This window comes from Nelumbo nucifera, chromosome 2 (assembly GCF_055504915.1).
Source record: "Nelumbo nucifera cultivar China Antique chromosome 2, China Antique-T2T, whole genome shotgun sequence".
NCBI classification, from domain to species: domain Eukaryota; kingdom Viridiplantae; phylum Streptophyta; class Magnoliopsida; order Proteales; family Nelumbonaceae; genus Nelumbo; species Nelumbo nucifera.
Window position 1 is genome coordinate 11,962,115 of NC_142650.1, and position 18,188 is coordinate 11,980,302.

Consider the following 18,188-nt stretch of genomic DNA (forward strand, 5'->3'; position numbering starts at 1 on the left):
TAAATTCAAAAGACAATCTAAGTGAGGGAGTGGACCCTACAGGGTGATGTATCAAAGTAGAACCAACCCTAAAATAAGTCGAGCTTTAAAGCTGTCAATGAGACAGGTCTTGTTTGGGACAAGGTAGACCAGTCCCACACCAATTATTAATCAATTCCATAAAATAGGCCTATAATCAAACCAATTATTAAACGGAATAATCAGGTCTGACCCAACTAGACCCGAATATAATTGACATATACAATTCTTCATGATAACAACAACTTGGAACTTCATTTTTTATAATATAACCTTAATAATTGATTAAGTGATTTAAGTGAAATTATATCAATACTGTCTATGAAATTTACCCTTTTACACATAAAATATAATAAAAATTATAAGAAAACAAGGAGACCATCATATGTTACTAACTATACAATCGGCTTGGAACAGCAAGAACAGGTCTGGACCCAATAATTAATCGGGGCACAAACCACAGAACCAGAAGGTCCAGAACCGATATAATTGGTTCAGTCAGTTTGATAACCAAATGCAAACAAAGAACAAAGCAGTTGAGGCTGGCTAAAATTTTAGAACAGAGACAAAAGAATGATAGGAAATGGAAAAGAATGAGAAGCAGCATAGGATGGAAAGGGTAATATAAGAAAAAACCAAGCAAAAAAGAATCCCTCATCACAACAAAGGAGCTAAGAGTTTTCCCAAACCAAGGAAATATATATCCATTAAAAATTTGAGAAAATGTCACCCTAAGATCAGGGGCAATACAAATGCCATACCACACAAAAAGAACTGATCTGTTAGACAAGAGTAATTAGTTATTCTACCTCTCACTTTTTCTATCACAATCTGAGAATCTACCTTAATGAAAATATTCTAATGGATCACAGCTACAGAACAGATGCTCTATGCTCTGGAACACAGAAAGTAGCTGTTGCCCAGTCAACAATTCAAACAAGTTGCACTAGATTTATTGGCCAACCGTTATTTCTGGAAATTCTTCCAAACTCAATGGCAGAATGCTTCCTAAAGAAAATACATCAAAGTTTAGAATTGAGAAATTCCCACTAAGAAAAGCCCATAGCAGAATTGTCAGTAAGCCACGAGCAAAGATCTAATAATTATGATTCACATTGATGGACAATTGAACTGTATCCACTTAGAGTATTTCTGACATCAGCACCCAAATGAAACTCTCTCTCTCTCTCTCTCGAATTCAGGAGGTTGGCTCCCTCGAAGAGCCCTATGTTGGGCAGGTTGACCAACACAAGGACAACATCAGTAGATGCCCGGGTGGATCAGATGGAGGTAGAGATCCATCGAATGTCATCAGACCTCATAGAAATGAAGGAACGTTTCACCACTCTCCTCAATCAGCTGGAGGAAATGTCAACAAAGCGAGCAGCAAGAATCGATTTCCCCATCTTCTCAGGCGGCGACCCGACCCCCTGGATTCTCAAAGTCGAACGATATTTCGATTACCATGAGACACCTAGGCAAGATAGGGTGCACCCTCGTCAATCTTGGGCAGACTTCACCAATGCCTTGACCATCTGTTTTGGGTCGTCTAGATTCGAAGATTACGATGAGAATCTTGCAAAACTGTGGCAGATGGGATCGGTTAAAGATTACTAGATGGAGTTCGAAAAACTAGCCATGCGAGTCCAACGGTGGATGGGAAGCTTCGTCAGCGGCTTAAAGGAAGAACTACGACTGGAAGTAAAGGCGATGCAGCCTACTTCGGTTATAAACGCAGCAGCACTAGCAAGGCTGTGTGAAGACAAGTTCGCTCGAGCAAGAAGGATGCATAGGCCAGGGGGTTCTGTAACCAGACTAGCAGCACTGGACAAGGAGGAAGAAATATTGGGTTCAGGCCCACCCGTCGTCCCATTCAAACGACTGACCTAGGCTGAAATGCAAGCCCGCAAAGACAAAGGCCTCTACTACAATGTGAAGAAAAATTCAGGTCGGGCCATCGGTGCAAGAAACAAGAAGCATTTCTCCTTCAGACAAAGACTGAGGAGGAAGATGGCTTCACCGATTACGGGGAATCTGACCTCGGGCGGGAAATACAGACCAATGGGACACCTAAAATATCTCTACAAGCCCTTATGGGACTTGCGTCCCCACAAACAATGAGAGTAGTTGGGTTAATCCAAGGGCGTCACGTGTCAATCCTCACAGACAATGGCAGTTCCCTTAACTTCATAACTCAAATTTTGGTGGATAAAATGGGACTCCCAGTTCAACCAACAATGGCTTTTACAGTACATGTGGCCAACGGTAATAGCCTATCTTGCAACAGTATATGTCTGGGCCTACCGCTAAAGGTTCAGGGTCACCAATTTTCGATGGACCTATACCCCCTTCATCTCAGTGGAGCGGACATGGTGCTAGGCATTCAATGCTTAAGAAAATTAGGCCCCATGATCTGTGACTGGGCTGGTCTCACCATGGACTTCACGTCGAGGGACTTTACAGTCCATCTACAAGGGCAAACATGCAAAGGCCCAAGGCCCATCAGTCTTGCAACATTAACAAAGCAAAATGGGAGATCCGAATCAGCCCCTATTCATGCACATGGACTAGAATTGGGTCAGTCCATTCTTAGCTAACAGCAGCTCAAATGGGCTTGGAGACTACCACAGCCGCCTACAACAACTCCTCCAGCAATATGACAGCGTGTTCAAAGAACCCCAAGAGCTTCCACCACCCCGAGAGCATGACCATCGCATTCCTCTCATGCTAGGAGCCGCCCCAACCATGTAAGACCTTACAGATACCCTTATTTCCAAAAATTTGAAATTGAGAAGCAAGTTCATGATATGCTTGAGAAAACAATAAAACGACCCAGCCATAGCCCATTCTCCTCGCCAGTGTTATTAGTCATAAAGAAGGATAGGACTTGGCGATTTTGTATTAATTATAGGGCCCTTAACAATATCACCATTAAGGACCGATTCTCAATACCGGTCATAGATGAATTACTTGATGAACTTAGTCGGGCCACCATATTCTCAAAATTAGATTTAAGGGCTGGTTATCATCAAATAAGGGTACATGTGGAGGATGTTCACAAAATGGCTTTCAAGACACATGATGGCCACTACGAGTTCTTGGTCATGCCAATTGGGTTGACCAACGCCCCAACAACATTTCAAGCCTTAATGAACGACATATTCCAGCCATATTTACATAAGTTCATTCTTGTTCCCTTTGACAACATATTAGTCTATAGCCCCAACTGGGAAGAACATCTGAACCATCTATAGGTCACCCTCGCAACACTTAAGGCCCATCAGTTGTTAGCTAAAGAGTCCAAGTGCTCCTTTGGACAAACCCAAGTATATTACTTAGGACATGTTGTAGAAAATGGAACTGTAGCAGCAGACCCGGATAAAATCTCTTGTATAATGGGTCGGCTGCAACCCAAGAATGTGAAAGAATTAAGGGCCTTCTTGGGCCTGGCAAGTTATTATCGCTGCTTCATCAAAAGCTACGGCCTAATAGTTGCCCCTTTGACCCAATTACTGAAACAAGATGCCTTTCACTGGTCAACCCAGTCCAACAAGATTTTGAGCAGTTGAAACATACTGTTTTGACACCTCCAACATTAGCACAGCCCGATTTCACAAAAGACTTCATCATTGAATGTGATGCCTCTAGTCAAGGTGTTCGGGCTGTCCTCATGCAAGGAGGCCGACCACTAGCCTTTTTCAACAAGGCCTTGACATCACAGAAGTGGGCCAAATCAGTTTATGAATGAGAATTAATAGCAGTGGTCTTAGCAGTGTAGCTTTGGCAAGCCTACTTACTCAGTAGGCGATTCATAATTCGGACTGAACATCAAAGTCTGAAGTTCTTGTTAGAACAAACCGTCCTATCACCGGAACAAGAACGGTGGACGTCCAAAAAATTGGGGTACGACTACACAATTGAATACAAAGCAAGGTCTACTAACCGCATTGCTGACGCCCTCTCACAACACCCACAATCGTTTCAGCTACTCGTGTCATCCCCAACATCTCCACTCATGGATCAGCTTCGAAAGGAAGCCCACTCCCATACAGAGTTACATCAATTAAAGGCCCAAGTATTGGCAAATCCATCACAGCACCCTAGGTATACCGTCAAGGATCATCTACTCTTCTTCAAGGGATGCTTGGAAATCCCAGCAAATTCTGCACATCTCAGGAAGCTCCTTGAATTATTTCATGCCTCACCCAAGGTGATCACTCTGGCATTCTACGAACGCAAAAATGCATTACCACACAATTCCATCAGAAATTCATGCGTACCTCGATTCAAAACTTCATAGCCGAGTGTGCAATATGTCAACAAAATAAGGCAGCTACTACAACACCAACAGGCCTCTTACAACCACTCTCAATCCCAACCCAAGTTTGGGATGATATATCAATGGATTTCATCACGTGGTTGCCCGTTTCTGCCAGTAAAACCGTTATTCTTGTGGTGGTTGATAGATTGACGAAATAAAGTCATTTTCTACCTCTATCACACCCATTCACAGCAATAGCAGTTGCTGAACTGTTCTTTCGGGAAATTGTGCGCCTTCATGGGCTCCCAAACTCACTTGTGTCTAATAGGGACTCTATTTTTATGAGTCGTTTCTGGGCTGAACTTTTTCGTCTGCGTGGGGTTAAACTCTTTAAATCAACTAGCTACCAACCCCAATCTGATGGGCAGACAGAGGTGGTTACCAAGAGTCTTGAAACATATCTAAGATGCTTCACGAGAGATCGACCAAGACAATGGGTGAAGTGGATCCACTGGGCTGAGTGGTGGTACAACACCACTTTCCATAGCGCTGTCGGGATGATGCCCTTCAAACCTCTATATGGTCGGGACCCTCCCCCTATTTTTCCTTATGAAAAAGGGACCACTACAGTAGCAGACTTAGAAGAACAATTGATACAGCGAGATGAGGTGTTAAAAGAGTTGAGAAATCATCTCTTGCAAGCACAACAATGGATGAAGCGCACTTATGGATAAACATCATAGGAATGTCCAATATGAAGTCGGTGATTGGATGTTTCTCAAATTACACCCCTTCAGACAAATTTCAGTAGCAAGCCGAAAGTGGAACAAACTCAGCCCGCGCTATTTTGGACAATTTAAAATCCCTGAGAGGATAGGGTTTGTGGCATACAAACTGCACCTCCCTGCATCATCAAAGTTGCATCCTGTATTTCATATGTCTTTACTGAAGAAAAGGCTGAAGCCAGGAATCATTACAAGTGCCACTCTTCCCACATTTTCATATGAAGGACTAGTGCAAACTGAGCCAGCCCACATCATTTATTTCAGATGGGTGCGACGTGGCGAAAGAGTCATTCCAAAAGCACTGGTTGTTTGCTCTAAACTTCCAGAAGAGGACGCAACCTGGGAATCTTACTTGGATCTGGCAAACAAATTTTCCCAAATTAGACCTTGAGGGAGGGATTGTTAAGGCCACTGAAACAGAACAACGGAAAACAATTAGTCAGTTTTACAAGAGAAGGCCACGTCAGCACAACAGCTCAGCTAACTGACCGTCCACTTGCAGCGGTTTTAACAGAAAGAAATTAAAGAATGTAAGAAGAGGAGCTCTGTAAACAATATAAATAATCAAAAACAGGAGAAATAAGGGCATCATTCTTTGCCTCTCTCTTCCCTCCCTCTCCCCTATCTCTCGAATTCAGGAGGTTGGCTCCCTCGAAGAGCCCTGAGTTAGGCAGGTTCCTAACAAGTTCCTGCTCCAGCAGCCCCAAACAAAATATCCAATGTATATTCTTGAATTTTCATCAAGTTTATCTTGCTGTCCAGAAATTCTAGCAAGCAAAGACAGTTTACTGGTGGGCATCTTCTCACCCAATATAACAACAGACAAAAACAATATCATTCAGGCGAAACTCTTGGTAAAAGAATAAGATTGCATCTTGTAGAAAATAAAGTAATGTAGTAATAAACTTTAAAAAAATATTGATGAATATTTATAAGAAAACACATCAAATACCTGAACCAGTACATTGCATGCCATAGATAGAAGTTCTTCACCATTCATATTTTCTTGGGGATCCAAGTTCTTTGAAAGTGGAAGATTTTTACAGTAAATTTCTGTCATTGATACAGCAGTGCCCTCAAGTTCTGGGAGGAAAACAGTTAAGTCAATTAGTTAAAGAGCCAAATAGAGAAATGAATGAAGTGTGAGAAATCAATTTCACGGATGGTTTCAGAAAAGAAGATATGTCGGGATAACATAGAAACACAAGGAACAAGAGGCAGGCATCTCACCAGCCAAAGGAGAATTGAAAATATTTCTAATCAGTTCTTGAATCTTAAATATGGTTATTGATTGCCCAAGTGTTCTTGTTGGAGATATCAATGATGAGTCACAACTTTGCTTCAATTTTTCCAATAATTCCATTTTCTCATCATGATTTAACACTTTGAGGAAAATCTCAACATCAAATGTGAAGTTAGGCAGGTGACCAAATCTGCATACAAAAGAGAAGGTCCAAATGATAAAACTACACTCCATAACATGTACTTTTCAGGACAATAACTAACGGAACAAGGCCGTAAAAATATTATATACAGTGAATCAAAGTTAACAACCTCTTTTGAGTAAGAAAACTTCAAAGTAAAATCTAACACCAAGATCACGGGATAAGCATAAGAACAACAAAAAGATGCATTCCAACAACAGACCATGGAAACCTATAGTTAACTTTGAATCTAAGAACAAAATTCAATATTTGAATCATTACTGGATCAATTGCACAAAACGCTGTATGAGCAGACTGAGAAATTAGCATACAAGCTCATGAAAAGACAGATGATATGTATTAGAAAACCAGATAATAAAGATCTTAAGCAAATATCAATTGAATATAAGATTCAATATATAACAATTTTTACAAATGTAAGAAACAATACATGAGTTTCATAGATACGGCAATATGAAACTCTTAAATATGCAAAATTGTATTACTTAGCAAATCATATTACCTAAAAAATTTTTAAATGTTAGAAGTTGGATTAAATTTGACAAAGTACTGAGTTATCAAATTTAACTTCAAAAACTAGACATAGAAGGATGATAAGCATATTACATAGGATACTTGTACCTGTATCCAACTATCCATGTTAGGGACCTTGGAAATGAAGAGTCACATCCCCATTCATTGCATTAATATATCCACATCAGAGTCCATATCAGGGTATGACAGGAAATGTGATCTATGCCAAGAGACATTGTAAATTTGCTATGGACTTACCAAACAGTCATTCAAGAAACACTGGAAGATCATGTAAAGAAGTTTGCTATTGGCTATTCCAAAGATTCTTGGAGAAAAGAAATCCCAGGATTTTTCTAGGATGAGCGCATACTGTACAGGTTGCCATTGATTCAATCACTATTACAGTAGCTCATTACACTTCCATAATCTATGCCAAGAGACATTGTAAATTTGCTATGGACTTACCAAACAGTCATTCAAGAAACACTGGAAGATCATGTAAAGAAGTTTGCTATTGGCTATTCCAAAGATTCTTGGAGAAAAGAAATCCCAGGATTTTTCTAGGATGAGCGCATACTGTACAGGTTGCCATTGATTCAATCACTATTACAGTAGCTCATTACACTTCCATAATTTACTTTTTCAAGTATGCAGCTATTGGTTCATTCTCTCCTGATAGTACTTTATACCAAAAACATGGAAGGTGTAATCTTGATGGACCATTCTACACCAAATGCTCTAGAAAGGGCATAAGAGCTCAGAACATTTTGGTAATTGGCTTTAACAGAATAAAATGCCACCAACCTGTAAAGATTTCCTAGGGTGTATAACTTTTCAAGGCTCTTGACCAATCTCCTCAACCCTCTCAGAATTTCCCATTGCAAGGCCCTTGATCAGACCCAACACCCCTAAGGCCCTAATGTCTTTCTCTTTGGAGGTGAATACAAAAAAGAAGGCCTGCCTGGACTCTCTCAACCTTCATGTGCTTTTTACGTAAGAAAGGTTCCAATTCACTTTCCATTTACTAAGCTCCTACATCTGTTGCTAGTTTTGGGGGCAATTCTTTTCTTTACTTAGTGCCAGGTGGACTCCACCACAAGACATGCATACACACTTCCAATTTTTTTCTCCCCAAGAAGGAAAAGATGACTGGTCCTTTATGAGTACATTTGTGAAGCCATTTTATGGATAGTGTGGGAAGAACACAATGCTAGAATTTTTTCAAGCAAAAAGCAATCACAGTAAGCAATGAGGACTATTACTTTAAAAGTCATGCATTGGGCAAAATACAAAGATACATTTTTTCTATGTTCACTATAGATGATACACTTCATGGGTGGACCGTGGTGGCAGCTACTTCTACTAGAAGGGAGAGAAGGAAGGCAGTTTGGGCTCAACAAGCATGTGACCAAGCTGGGTTTTCTCTCTTTTTTTTCTGAAAAAAAGTGAAGTATACTTCATTAACTATATAGCAAAACCAGTCATAAAAGATTGTGGTTCTTCTGGAAACGAGGGGTTGAAATTGCAATGGTGTACTTATGCCCAACAGAAACCTTGAGCTTTACTCTAAGGGCTAAGATTGGCCAAATCTCTAGGTTATTGGAGATTAATTGTTGAAGGAGACTCAAACACAATCATCAGCTGGATGAAAGAGACTGCTGGACCTTGGCAAGTAAAACATTTAGTCACAGAAGCTACATATCACACATCCATCACTGATGTAAACTTCCCCTGGATTCCACTGTCTGCAAATTCACGAGCTGGTTCTCTAGTAAAGAAAGGACTCAGTAGTAAGTAGACAGAACCTAATGTCAGAATCCTGCCCATCAGATTAAATTAGAGAGTACCACAACACTAACGACAGAATCCTGCCCATCATCCATTGGATTGTTTATAAATTAGAGACTACCACAACACCAACACCATATTCTTTGTGCAAAAGAAAGACCTGTTTTACCATCAATCTTCTTAAACAATTCTTTGTTCATTATTAATAAAATTAATTACCAGTTAACAACCAAAGAATGTAACAGGATGACAGATCTCAAAGGTTCATCAATGCATAAACAGTGGGGCAAACAGAACTCGGTATCCCAACACATGATGCTACCAATATCAACTTTGATGGCAGTCACTACAAAACCCAAGTGCCACAGCAAGGAGAGGTCATGGGTGAGATTATTGTGGTCCACATGTATCCAATAAAAAGAGAACTTCTTTCAGAGCCAAAATACTATAACTTCTTTGGAATCTCAAGCTTATAGATTCCTTTTTCTTTGAGAGGGTTGAGATGGAAGGGGGTTCCAACACCATTACAGGCAGGATGCACAATTTTTTTATCAGTAACCGAAAATTTAATAATTAATTGAAAGGTGAACATGTACAACAAGGGTAGCCTCAGTTACCAACCTGTAAACAACACTATGATCCCAAGAAACCTTTTGTTTTTTATCTTATAACTGAGTCCAGAAGTAATTTTCCCTAGTGACCCCTTGTTTTGCTAACTGATCCACTAGACTGTTAGCCAATCTTGGAGTCCACTGAAAAACCATTTAAATGCCTCTTGAAAACCTCTTAACCTTTTTTAATCTCTTTTCTGAAATACCAAGGAACCTGCTCATTCTGCTTCAACCAGCTGATAATTACTTGGAGTCCCCTTCGGTTACCATCTTTCTCACTGCCAACTCCATTGCCTTTTGCAACACAAAAACCACTGCTGACAGTTCTGCTTTTATAGTCACCCAGTCCACTAGGGCCTGAAAACAGCCCCACTATTTCCCCGTTTTCATTTCTTATTACCCCTCCCATTCCAGAAGGACCAGGATTACCAAAGCTGCTTCCATTAAAATTCAGCTTAAGAAAACCCAAATCAGGAGAATGCCAATCCCTTATGATTTTCTTCTTGGAGGAAGGTAGATCTGCAAGTTCCCCAATTCCTTATTAGACCATCAAAGGTAATATCTGAAACCAAACTCAATGACTTTACCCAAAGTGCCACCTTTGCCATAATCCCTTCTATCAGTGAACATTCCAAGCCCAAGGACAATTTATGTATTGACTAATAGCATGGGTAGGGTTACTAGTAACAGAAAGCTGCTTTATTAGGGCTAGGATGTAGAAAGATAATTGTTGCACCAATTTATTTATGTGATATTCAGCTAGCCACATGGGTTTCCTGGTTCCTACTGCCTCTCCTTTGGAGTAGACCTTCTACTTGGGTTCCTTTATTTCCTTCTAATAGAACTTCCATTATCAATTGTATAAAAAATATGCTTACGACAAAATACAAAGTAGTATAGTAATGATACAACAATAAAGTTCAAAGAGAGAAAAAGTTGGAAACAAGACCTGCAAAAATACATAGATAATGCTTCAATTAGTTTAGCATTATCACCCTTCCCATATAGGTGTTTCCTCCTTTCAATTTCAAGATTTGCCAAGTGAAGACCTCTTATAGAATCGTAGCCCACCTGCACTTGTAACTTTTGTACAAGACAGGATGCTTGGGATATGCGCAAGTCAAACTGCAGTCCCAATTTTCACAAATTAAACTCCATGCTGAGAAACTACAGCAAGTTTGTTATTTAACACATATGTGCATGGAAGGAAGTATAAAGCAACACAACAACAGCAGCCATGACACAAGTTGTAAACATGTACCACTTCATCTGTCAGGTGAAACAACTTGCAATCAACAGATTTTGGTGGATGGATTATATCATTGATAGAACCACTGCACCAGCTGCTGTCATCCTCCAACAAACAGCCCAAATAGTGTAGGAAACACTCCCAATCATCAGGGCTGCAAAGAGAAAATAAAATTAAGCATGGAAGCAAATGCAACATCTAAGCATGAAATTCTCCACAATTTCACCGCAATGGGAAACACAAACATTTTCTGAATACAGATGCTGATTAACTAAAACTAACAACTTTTTCTTATTATTAATTTATTTTTGAGAGAAAAAGTTAACTATTGAACTGGTTATATTAAAAAAGGAGAAAGGTACATGAGGAGATGTACATACTACAGCTAAACCAACAGAAGAAAATTACAGAGGCAGATTTCTTTCACTGTACATAATTTCCCTAAAGGTACCCGATTTAGCTAAACCATCAGCTGTAGAATTTATTTCTCAGGGAATCCAGATTAGATACAATTGTAAACAATACCAGCTAAGTAGAACAGAAGATACAATTCCCACAATGATCAATTCATGGGTAAAAGTTAACAGAGATAAGGGGATCCAAACTCCAAACGCATACACACTGAGAGTAGGAACAACAGTCTGAAATTTTCACAAAAGTGAACTTTCAAATAAAGGACAAGAATAAAATCCATCCATTCAGTAGTACAGCATTTGACCTCTTACACCAGAGATCCAAGTTGATACCATGCACAGCATTGTATTTGTGGACTTAAGCCCGGTACCAACAGCACCAGCCTAGGAACTTGATGGCCAAGCTAGCGGTTGAGAGCCCTGCTCAGTAACTTATATCCAAGCAGAAGTTATAAAAGAGCAACAGGCCATGCCACAGTAATTTCCATAGCCTATTCATTAATTGATAAGGCAAGCAAAACAGAACTTGGCAGAAAAGGAGATTAAGAGAAACATTTCTATACCTGTCCCTTGAAGATATTCAAAACAACTTGACTGCAATCAAGTTTTGAAGTCTCCAAGAATTTAAAAAAATGGGGAAAAAGCATGAAATATCAAGCTTCAAGGTTTCAAACATTAAAAATTCTCTACATCAATATTCAACAGAACAGACCAAAGTTATCATCAGAAAAACATTTGCACAGATGCTCATCCCAAGTACATATTGGAACACAGCCTAAATGACCCAAGAATCTTTCATGTTGTAAATTAGTTTGGAACAGCCTAACCTTCCAAATTTTGATGGTCATTTTAGACCAAAGGTCTTTTAAAATTATTACAAAATCATTTTTTGGATCCTCTGGTTGTTATAATTAGTTAATAATTATTTTTCATTTGCCTTCGGTGGTTGTGTAAGGATTAAGCAAACTACTAGGGAGATTTTAGTATTTGTTGCAAAAGTACTTGGAGGTTTAAGTGTTTACCCCTGAAACATAATGAAATCTTGCCAAATTTTATCAATAAAGGTCACACTTAATGGTAAAATACTATCAGTCTATTTTCTCCACTTAAAAATTAGTTTTTTCTTTTTTGCCTTTTTTTATATGAAACAGTAACTTTCATTAAATAGAAAATCAGGAATTACAAACTGTCACCTACAGAAGGACAAGGTGACCCCTGAAACAAAAATCATGTTACAAGACAGCGCAAAACAAAGACTCTCAATTCACCCCTTGCTTTGCTGGTAAGTCAGCTAAAGCATTTGCTAACATCCTAGTCCAATTAACAACTAAACCCAACTCCCTTGTAAGGCTTAATAATTCTCTTATAGCTTGTCTTAGGGACCAAGTTCCCAGACTATTTGTTTGCACCCACCCTACTACTAACTTTGAGTCTCCCTCCACTTCTAGCTGTTGCATACTCAATTGCTTAGCCAATCTGAGACCCTGAAGGAGGGCCAACACTTCTGCTCTAAGCGAGTCCCCCACACCTATTGGACCGGAGTACATAGCTAAGATTCTTCCTCCCCCATCTCTAAACACACCCCCAATTCCAGATGGTCCAGGGTTCCCCACAGAAGTGCTTGTAAGGTACAACAAGCATCTGTACAGAAGTGCTTGTAAGGTACAACAAGATACTGAAGACCCTGCTATTATACTCCGTCCTCTAGTCAAGTCATCTGTACAGAAGTGCTTGAACAAATCTAGAGTTTTCAGCCAATGTATAGTCTTGATGGTGATCCCTTCAATAAGTTCAGGAGCTAATTTACATTAAAACAAAATTAGATGGACCAAAAAGCAATATGAAGGAAATAATAGCTGGAGTATTTCTTTGTAAAAATTTTTATACTCATTTTACAAAAGAACAAACATAGCATTATTTACAACTTTGAGTCGATTTAAGTTAGAGAACCCTTGGACTGGCCCAGATTTACCCAAAGCCAGTGTAGGGCCCAATTGGGAGAACTCAATGTCTGATTGAGCTGCTTTAGTTGATCTGCTTTGAAGAAGCCATTAAAAGAAGCTACTATGGAGAGACATGTAGATTAGGGGTTACCACAGGTCAAACCATTTTTAACACCTATGATTAAGAGCATAGCTCAGATCTACAACCTTAAATGTATTTTATGCATTATATATAATATTTTGTATTATATAATACATATAACACTACCAAGTTTCAATTACTTGTCTTTGTTACATGGATTCTGATAAGGATGTATAAGATATATGATACAAAGCCTTAGAGGGAAACAAGAAACCAGGGTGTGAACCCATCAGGCCCTGGGGCCTTGTCTCCCACTAAATACATATATATATAGTATGTATAAGATATATGGTACAAAGCAAATAGGATGTATACCTACCACAAAAACAGAATTGTGAACCTATCAGGCCCCGGGGCCTTGTCTGCCTCTAAATACACATATATAGTATGTATAAGATATATAATACAAAGCAAATATGATATATTCCTACCAATGACAAATCAGTAATCCCATTAACATACCATGATTCCAAAACTTTCTGGAATATCTCTGCAGCAGCAGAATAGTCACAGGCACGAGCTAGAAGCCTCCCCTGTCAACTTAAAGTCAAACATTACAAAGCAAGCAGATAACTTAGAACCATGAATTATAATTTAGTCCCAGAAATAGTATCTTAATAACAAAGAAAAAGAAAATCATGTCAAACCAAACTTTTTTAGTAAATCATATAATTATAATATAGACCCATTAAGACAATAGATATTCTAAGGAAAAAACTGGAAGGCAAAGAAAAACCCCTTAAGCTCATCAATGAAATATATATTTTAATCTGTAATATATAATATAGATAAATTCAGCGACCAGTAATGCACATGATGATTCTCAACTAAATGGCATTAGAGGTGCTTTGCCAAAAAAAAAAAACAAAAAGGAGAAGAAAAAAGGGTCTATATTCTATTTTTGGGTTTTCTTGATCACATTTTGAGGTTCTATCAGAAAGAAATTTGGGTTTTACTCTGTTTTCTGGGTAATGCCAGCTGTTGGCCATGAAAAACATTTAGATAAAAGTCATAAACAAGGTTTAAAACATCAATACAATACGCCCCATATCGAACGTATCGTATTGGTATTGATACACACGGATACAAGATACACTACGAAAAGAAGTGTATCCCTTGAGTCAAGCATATTGAATCGATATGCTTCTGTATTGTCCCGTATTCTGTCACATTGACCGATACGCAACGAAATGGCACAATACAAACCAATACATACACGCCTGTGTGTCACATCTCTCATTTAAAAAAAAAATACTGTGGCTAACAGAATGCGAACTCAGGTCACATAACGCTCAAAGTCTTATGCTAACTTGTACCACTAAGCCTTCCTCTATTTCATGATAATAAATGAAATAAGATAATGTTATTAACTTAGCATCCACATGCAATCCAAAGTTCAAACAAATAGCATATGTCAATGTTCAACAACTTCAATGAAAAACTAAAAAGAACAATATTCAAAATTGATATTTTATATACTAATAGAATAAATAAGCTATCAAAATCACATTTATATCAAAAAATGGCTTTTAATATCAATAAATTTATACAAAAATATTAATAATAAAATTATATTGGTACTTAAAATTTATAAATTTACACATGACAAGAATCATAAAATATTTATATACATTTATAAACTATTGATTATTATTTAAATTTACATTAAATAACAACATATTCATTATCTAAAAAATATTGCTTATAAAATATTTGAGAAAATAATATTAAGTTCAGTTTATGAAATCCACTAATCTACACTTATATCAAAAAAGATTTTTTTTATTTCAGAAAAACTATAGAATAAAAGTATTGATAATGAAATAATTATTTTATATAATTAAAATTTATGAATTTACATATAATATGTATATTACAAATTTTAACAGATTTAATATATTTTAAGTTTAGATTATATATTTCTATAAATTATTAATTAATATTATAAGTTGTAATTTATATTTAGTTGAGTTTTTGTTAATGTTAAAAAGTGAAAATAGTAAAATATAATATAATTGATATAATAATTAAAATACACTAGTTGTATATGTTTTATGTCTTGGACTTAAATAGAAAATAGCATAATAATGGTTTTTTGTATGTCTTAATTTGTAAAAGTTTATATAATATGTATCTTGGACTCTTGATTGATGCATTGTCAATTTCTATGCATCCCGCTGTATTAATTGTACTATATTTATCCGTATATACATTTCATATGTACTTATGTATTCATCATTCATTGCCATTTTGACCATAAATTTAGTGTTATTAATGTATTTATAGAATTTGTATGTATTTCAGTAGTGTATCCAAGCATTTCCATAGAATTAATATTATAAGTTGTATTTTATATTTAGTTGAGTTTTTGTTAATGTTAAAAAGTGAAAATAGTAAAATATAATATAATTGATATAATAATTAAAATACACTAGTTGTATATGTTTTATGTCTTGGACTTGAATAGAAAATAGCATAATAATGGTTTTTGTATGTCTTAATTTGTAAAAGTTTATATAATATGTATCTTGGACTCTTGATTGATGCATTGTCAATTTCTATGCATCCCACTGTATTAATTGTACTATATTTATCCGTATATACCATTAAAAATATACATTTCATATGTACTTATGCATTCATCATTCATTGCCATTTTGACCATAAATTTAGTGTTATTAATGTATTTATAGAATTTGTATGTATTTCCGTAGTGTATCCAAGCATTTCCATTTTTTTCATTTGTATCCATGCATTTCCAAAGCATATCCGTATCCAAATATCCAATATCGATATTTTGATCCTGGCCATAAATAGTGAAAAAAAAAATTGATCAATATAAATAGTGAAAAAATTAATTAGAGAGTTATTAGTTTTTCGGAAAACTGAGGTTATAGGCTCATGACTCATCACATCTCTTGCAGTTTGTTTTTTAGGGTGAAATTTTACCCGTGTAGCTTGACGTTAGTGTTGACAGGAAAATTAATCTAACTATTCAAATTTAGCAAGATCACATGAACTGAATGCTATATGTGATTCTACAAATTACATGTTATCAATTAAAGAGATTCAGTTAATCAGGTATTTCCATCTAATTGGAGATACCTAAACATAAGTACTTACTAATAAAAAGTTGTTTTACAAACAGAATTAACACAAGCTATCTTATTTTTAGAATCCAATTCAATACTGAGGCCGTGTTTGATAACTCTTTCCAGAGGTCTGAAGTCTGAAATACCTGCTTTTCAAATGTCCGGCTCATTTGGTATTGCATCTGAAAGGGCGATCTGAAATGCTTTTTCAGATCTGAAAAGGTAAGACGCAGGCCCGGCCCTTAATGCACTCAGACACGTTTTAGACGTGGCCTAAAGTCGAAAATGCCCCAACATTATTTGGAAAAGACGTGTTACGCCCCTGTTTTAAACCCAACCCTAAAACATCTGTGTTCTTCTCGTTTTGCTATTTTGTGGTTGCAAATGCAAGCTCTCACCTTGCTTTACCGTTTTCTCGATTTTTAGGGTTTCAAATCAGACACCTATCCAGCAGTGAAGCAGCGGCAAAGGAGAGTTATTCTTCATCGTTTTTATTCCTCTGTTTTCGGTTTGGTTTTATTCTTCATCCTATTAAGTAATACGTCTTGGGTTGCTAATAGAAAACAACTTTGAATCCTTAGGCATAAGGATATTGTATTGCAGGGTTTTTGAACTTATCATTTTCCACATTTTTTTCTCCATTGTTGTGATGCCATTAATTTGCATTGTGTTCCTTATCTTATTCGACAGAGTTAGGCTCCTAATGGGTTCCTAATCCCATTTCAAAAATAACCGCATGATCTTGGGAAGCTCATCCCATGAACATGGCTGAATCTTTGAATTGCGGAGTTCCTAGTAATTAGTAATTATTAATTTTGTTAGCTTTTATTAAAAAAATATATAAATAATTATTAATTATTAATAAGTGCTATTTATTTTAATATTTGTATTAGTTGTTAAGTATGTTTTTTAATTTTTATTTATCTTAATTATTAATTTCATTATTTTTATTAATTTTCATTTGTGTTATTTATTAATTATTAATTATTTTATATATTATTAATTATTAATTACTATACTAATTTCTATTCATATTATTTCAATATTATTTTGAATTTGATAAATTCTTTTTTATGGGATAGTGCAAATTGAACTCAAAATTACAAAATAGTCTGTTTTGGGGGTAAAATAGCAAAATCAAGGAATTTCAGATGCTGAAGGTTTGATCCAACACAAACAACCTCATCTATTCAGGGCCTCTAAAAAGTAGAAAAGCATACTTTTCAGATTTCAGATTTATCAAACACCACCACCTGAGTGTCTTCATGGGTTACATATGGGTCCCTCTTAGTTTTTCTTTTCCCTACAAGTGACAAGATCTAATTGATCATTGTAACAATATATCACATATTAAGGAGGAGTCAGTTCTTAGAGCAGTTAGGTTGTGTTTCTGGTCAATTCTTGTATCCCAAGATTAGCTAAACTAACAGCTGCCTTGCTTCCCAAAGTTAGAGAGAATAATTACAGTTAGTTGTTACACCTTTCTCCAGGTCTAGGAATGCAATCTGCACTAGTGTGTATCGTTTTTTCCCAAAATAAGCATTTCATTATTCACCAAAGAAAAACATACGAAGTTCTTTGTTAATCCAGGTAATAATAATAACGAGAGAGAGAGAAATAGCATAGATTTTTCCTTGTAATAACAACTTAGCCTAGAGTAATTATAAAACAGCATTAAAATTTGGGACAAAAGAATACAGGTGGGTTCCAGAAAGTACCTGCATACGTAGCCTATCAACTTCAATTGATAGAAGAGATCCCAATTTTCCAGACAGAATTTCATTAGCAGCCCCATACTTGGCTTGTTGCTCCAAAACGGAGATATAAACAAGAAGGGCTGCAACAGATTCCAGCTGCTTATAGAAAATAACAACTGAAAAGGCAGGTAACATGCATGCATGAATGTTCGTGATAAACTGGTGAATTGA

At 36.7% G+C, this 18,188-nt stretch overlaps 1 protein-coding gene and 1 long non-coding RNA gene across 4 annotated transcripts in view; one reads left to right on the plus strand and one right to left on the minus strand.

Moving 5' to 3' along the window:
* The window catches only part of LOC104597262 (Tetratricopeptide repeat (TPR)-like superfamily protein), a 65,051-nt gene that overhangs the window by 23,200 nt on the left and 23,663 nt on the right, over positions 1–18,188 (minus strand). For all 3 annotated transcript variants that reach the window (XM_010258716.3, XM_010258717.3, XM_088897600.1), the window contains 6 exons: positions 17,979–18,097; positions 13,631–13,701; positions 10,683–10,824; positions 10,371–10,546; positions 6,295–6,497; positions 6,017–6,147 (listed from right to left, as the gene is read on the minus strand). In XM_010258716.3, coding sequence (XP_010257018.1) covers positions 6,017–6,147; positions 6,295–6,497; positions 10,371–10,546; positions 10,683–10,824; positions 13,631–13,701; positions 17,979–18,097 — 842 coding nt within the window. The remainder of the gene's footprint in view (positions 1–6,016; positions 6,148–6,294; positions 6,498–10,370; positions 10,547–10,682; positions 10,825–13,630; positions 13,702–17,978; positions 18,098–18,188) is intronic.
* LOC148801925 (uncharacterized) lies at positions 10,832–13,710 on the plus strand. The gene is made up of 2 exons (XR_016082382.1): positions 10,832–12,711; positions 12,746–13,710. It is a non-coding gene; the product is annotated as an uncharacterized LOC148801925 (long non-coding RNA).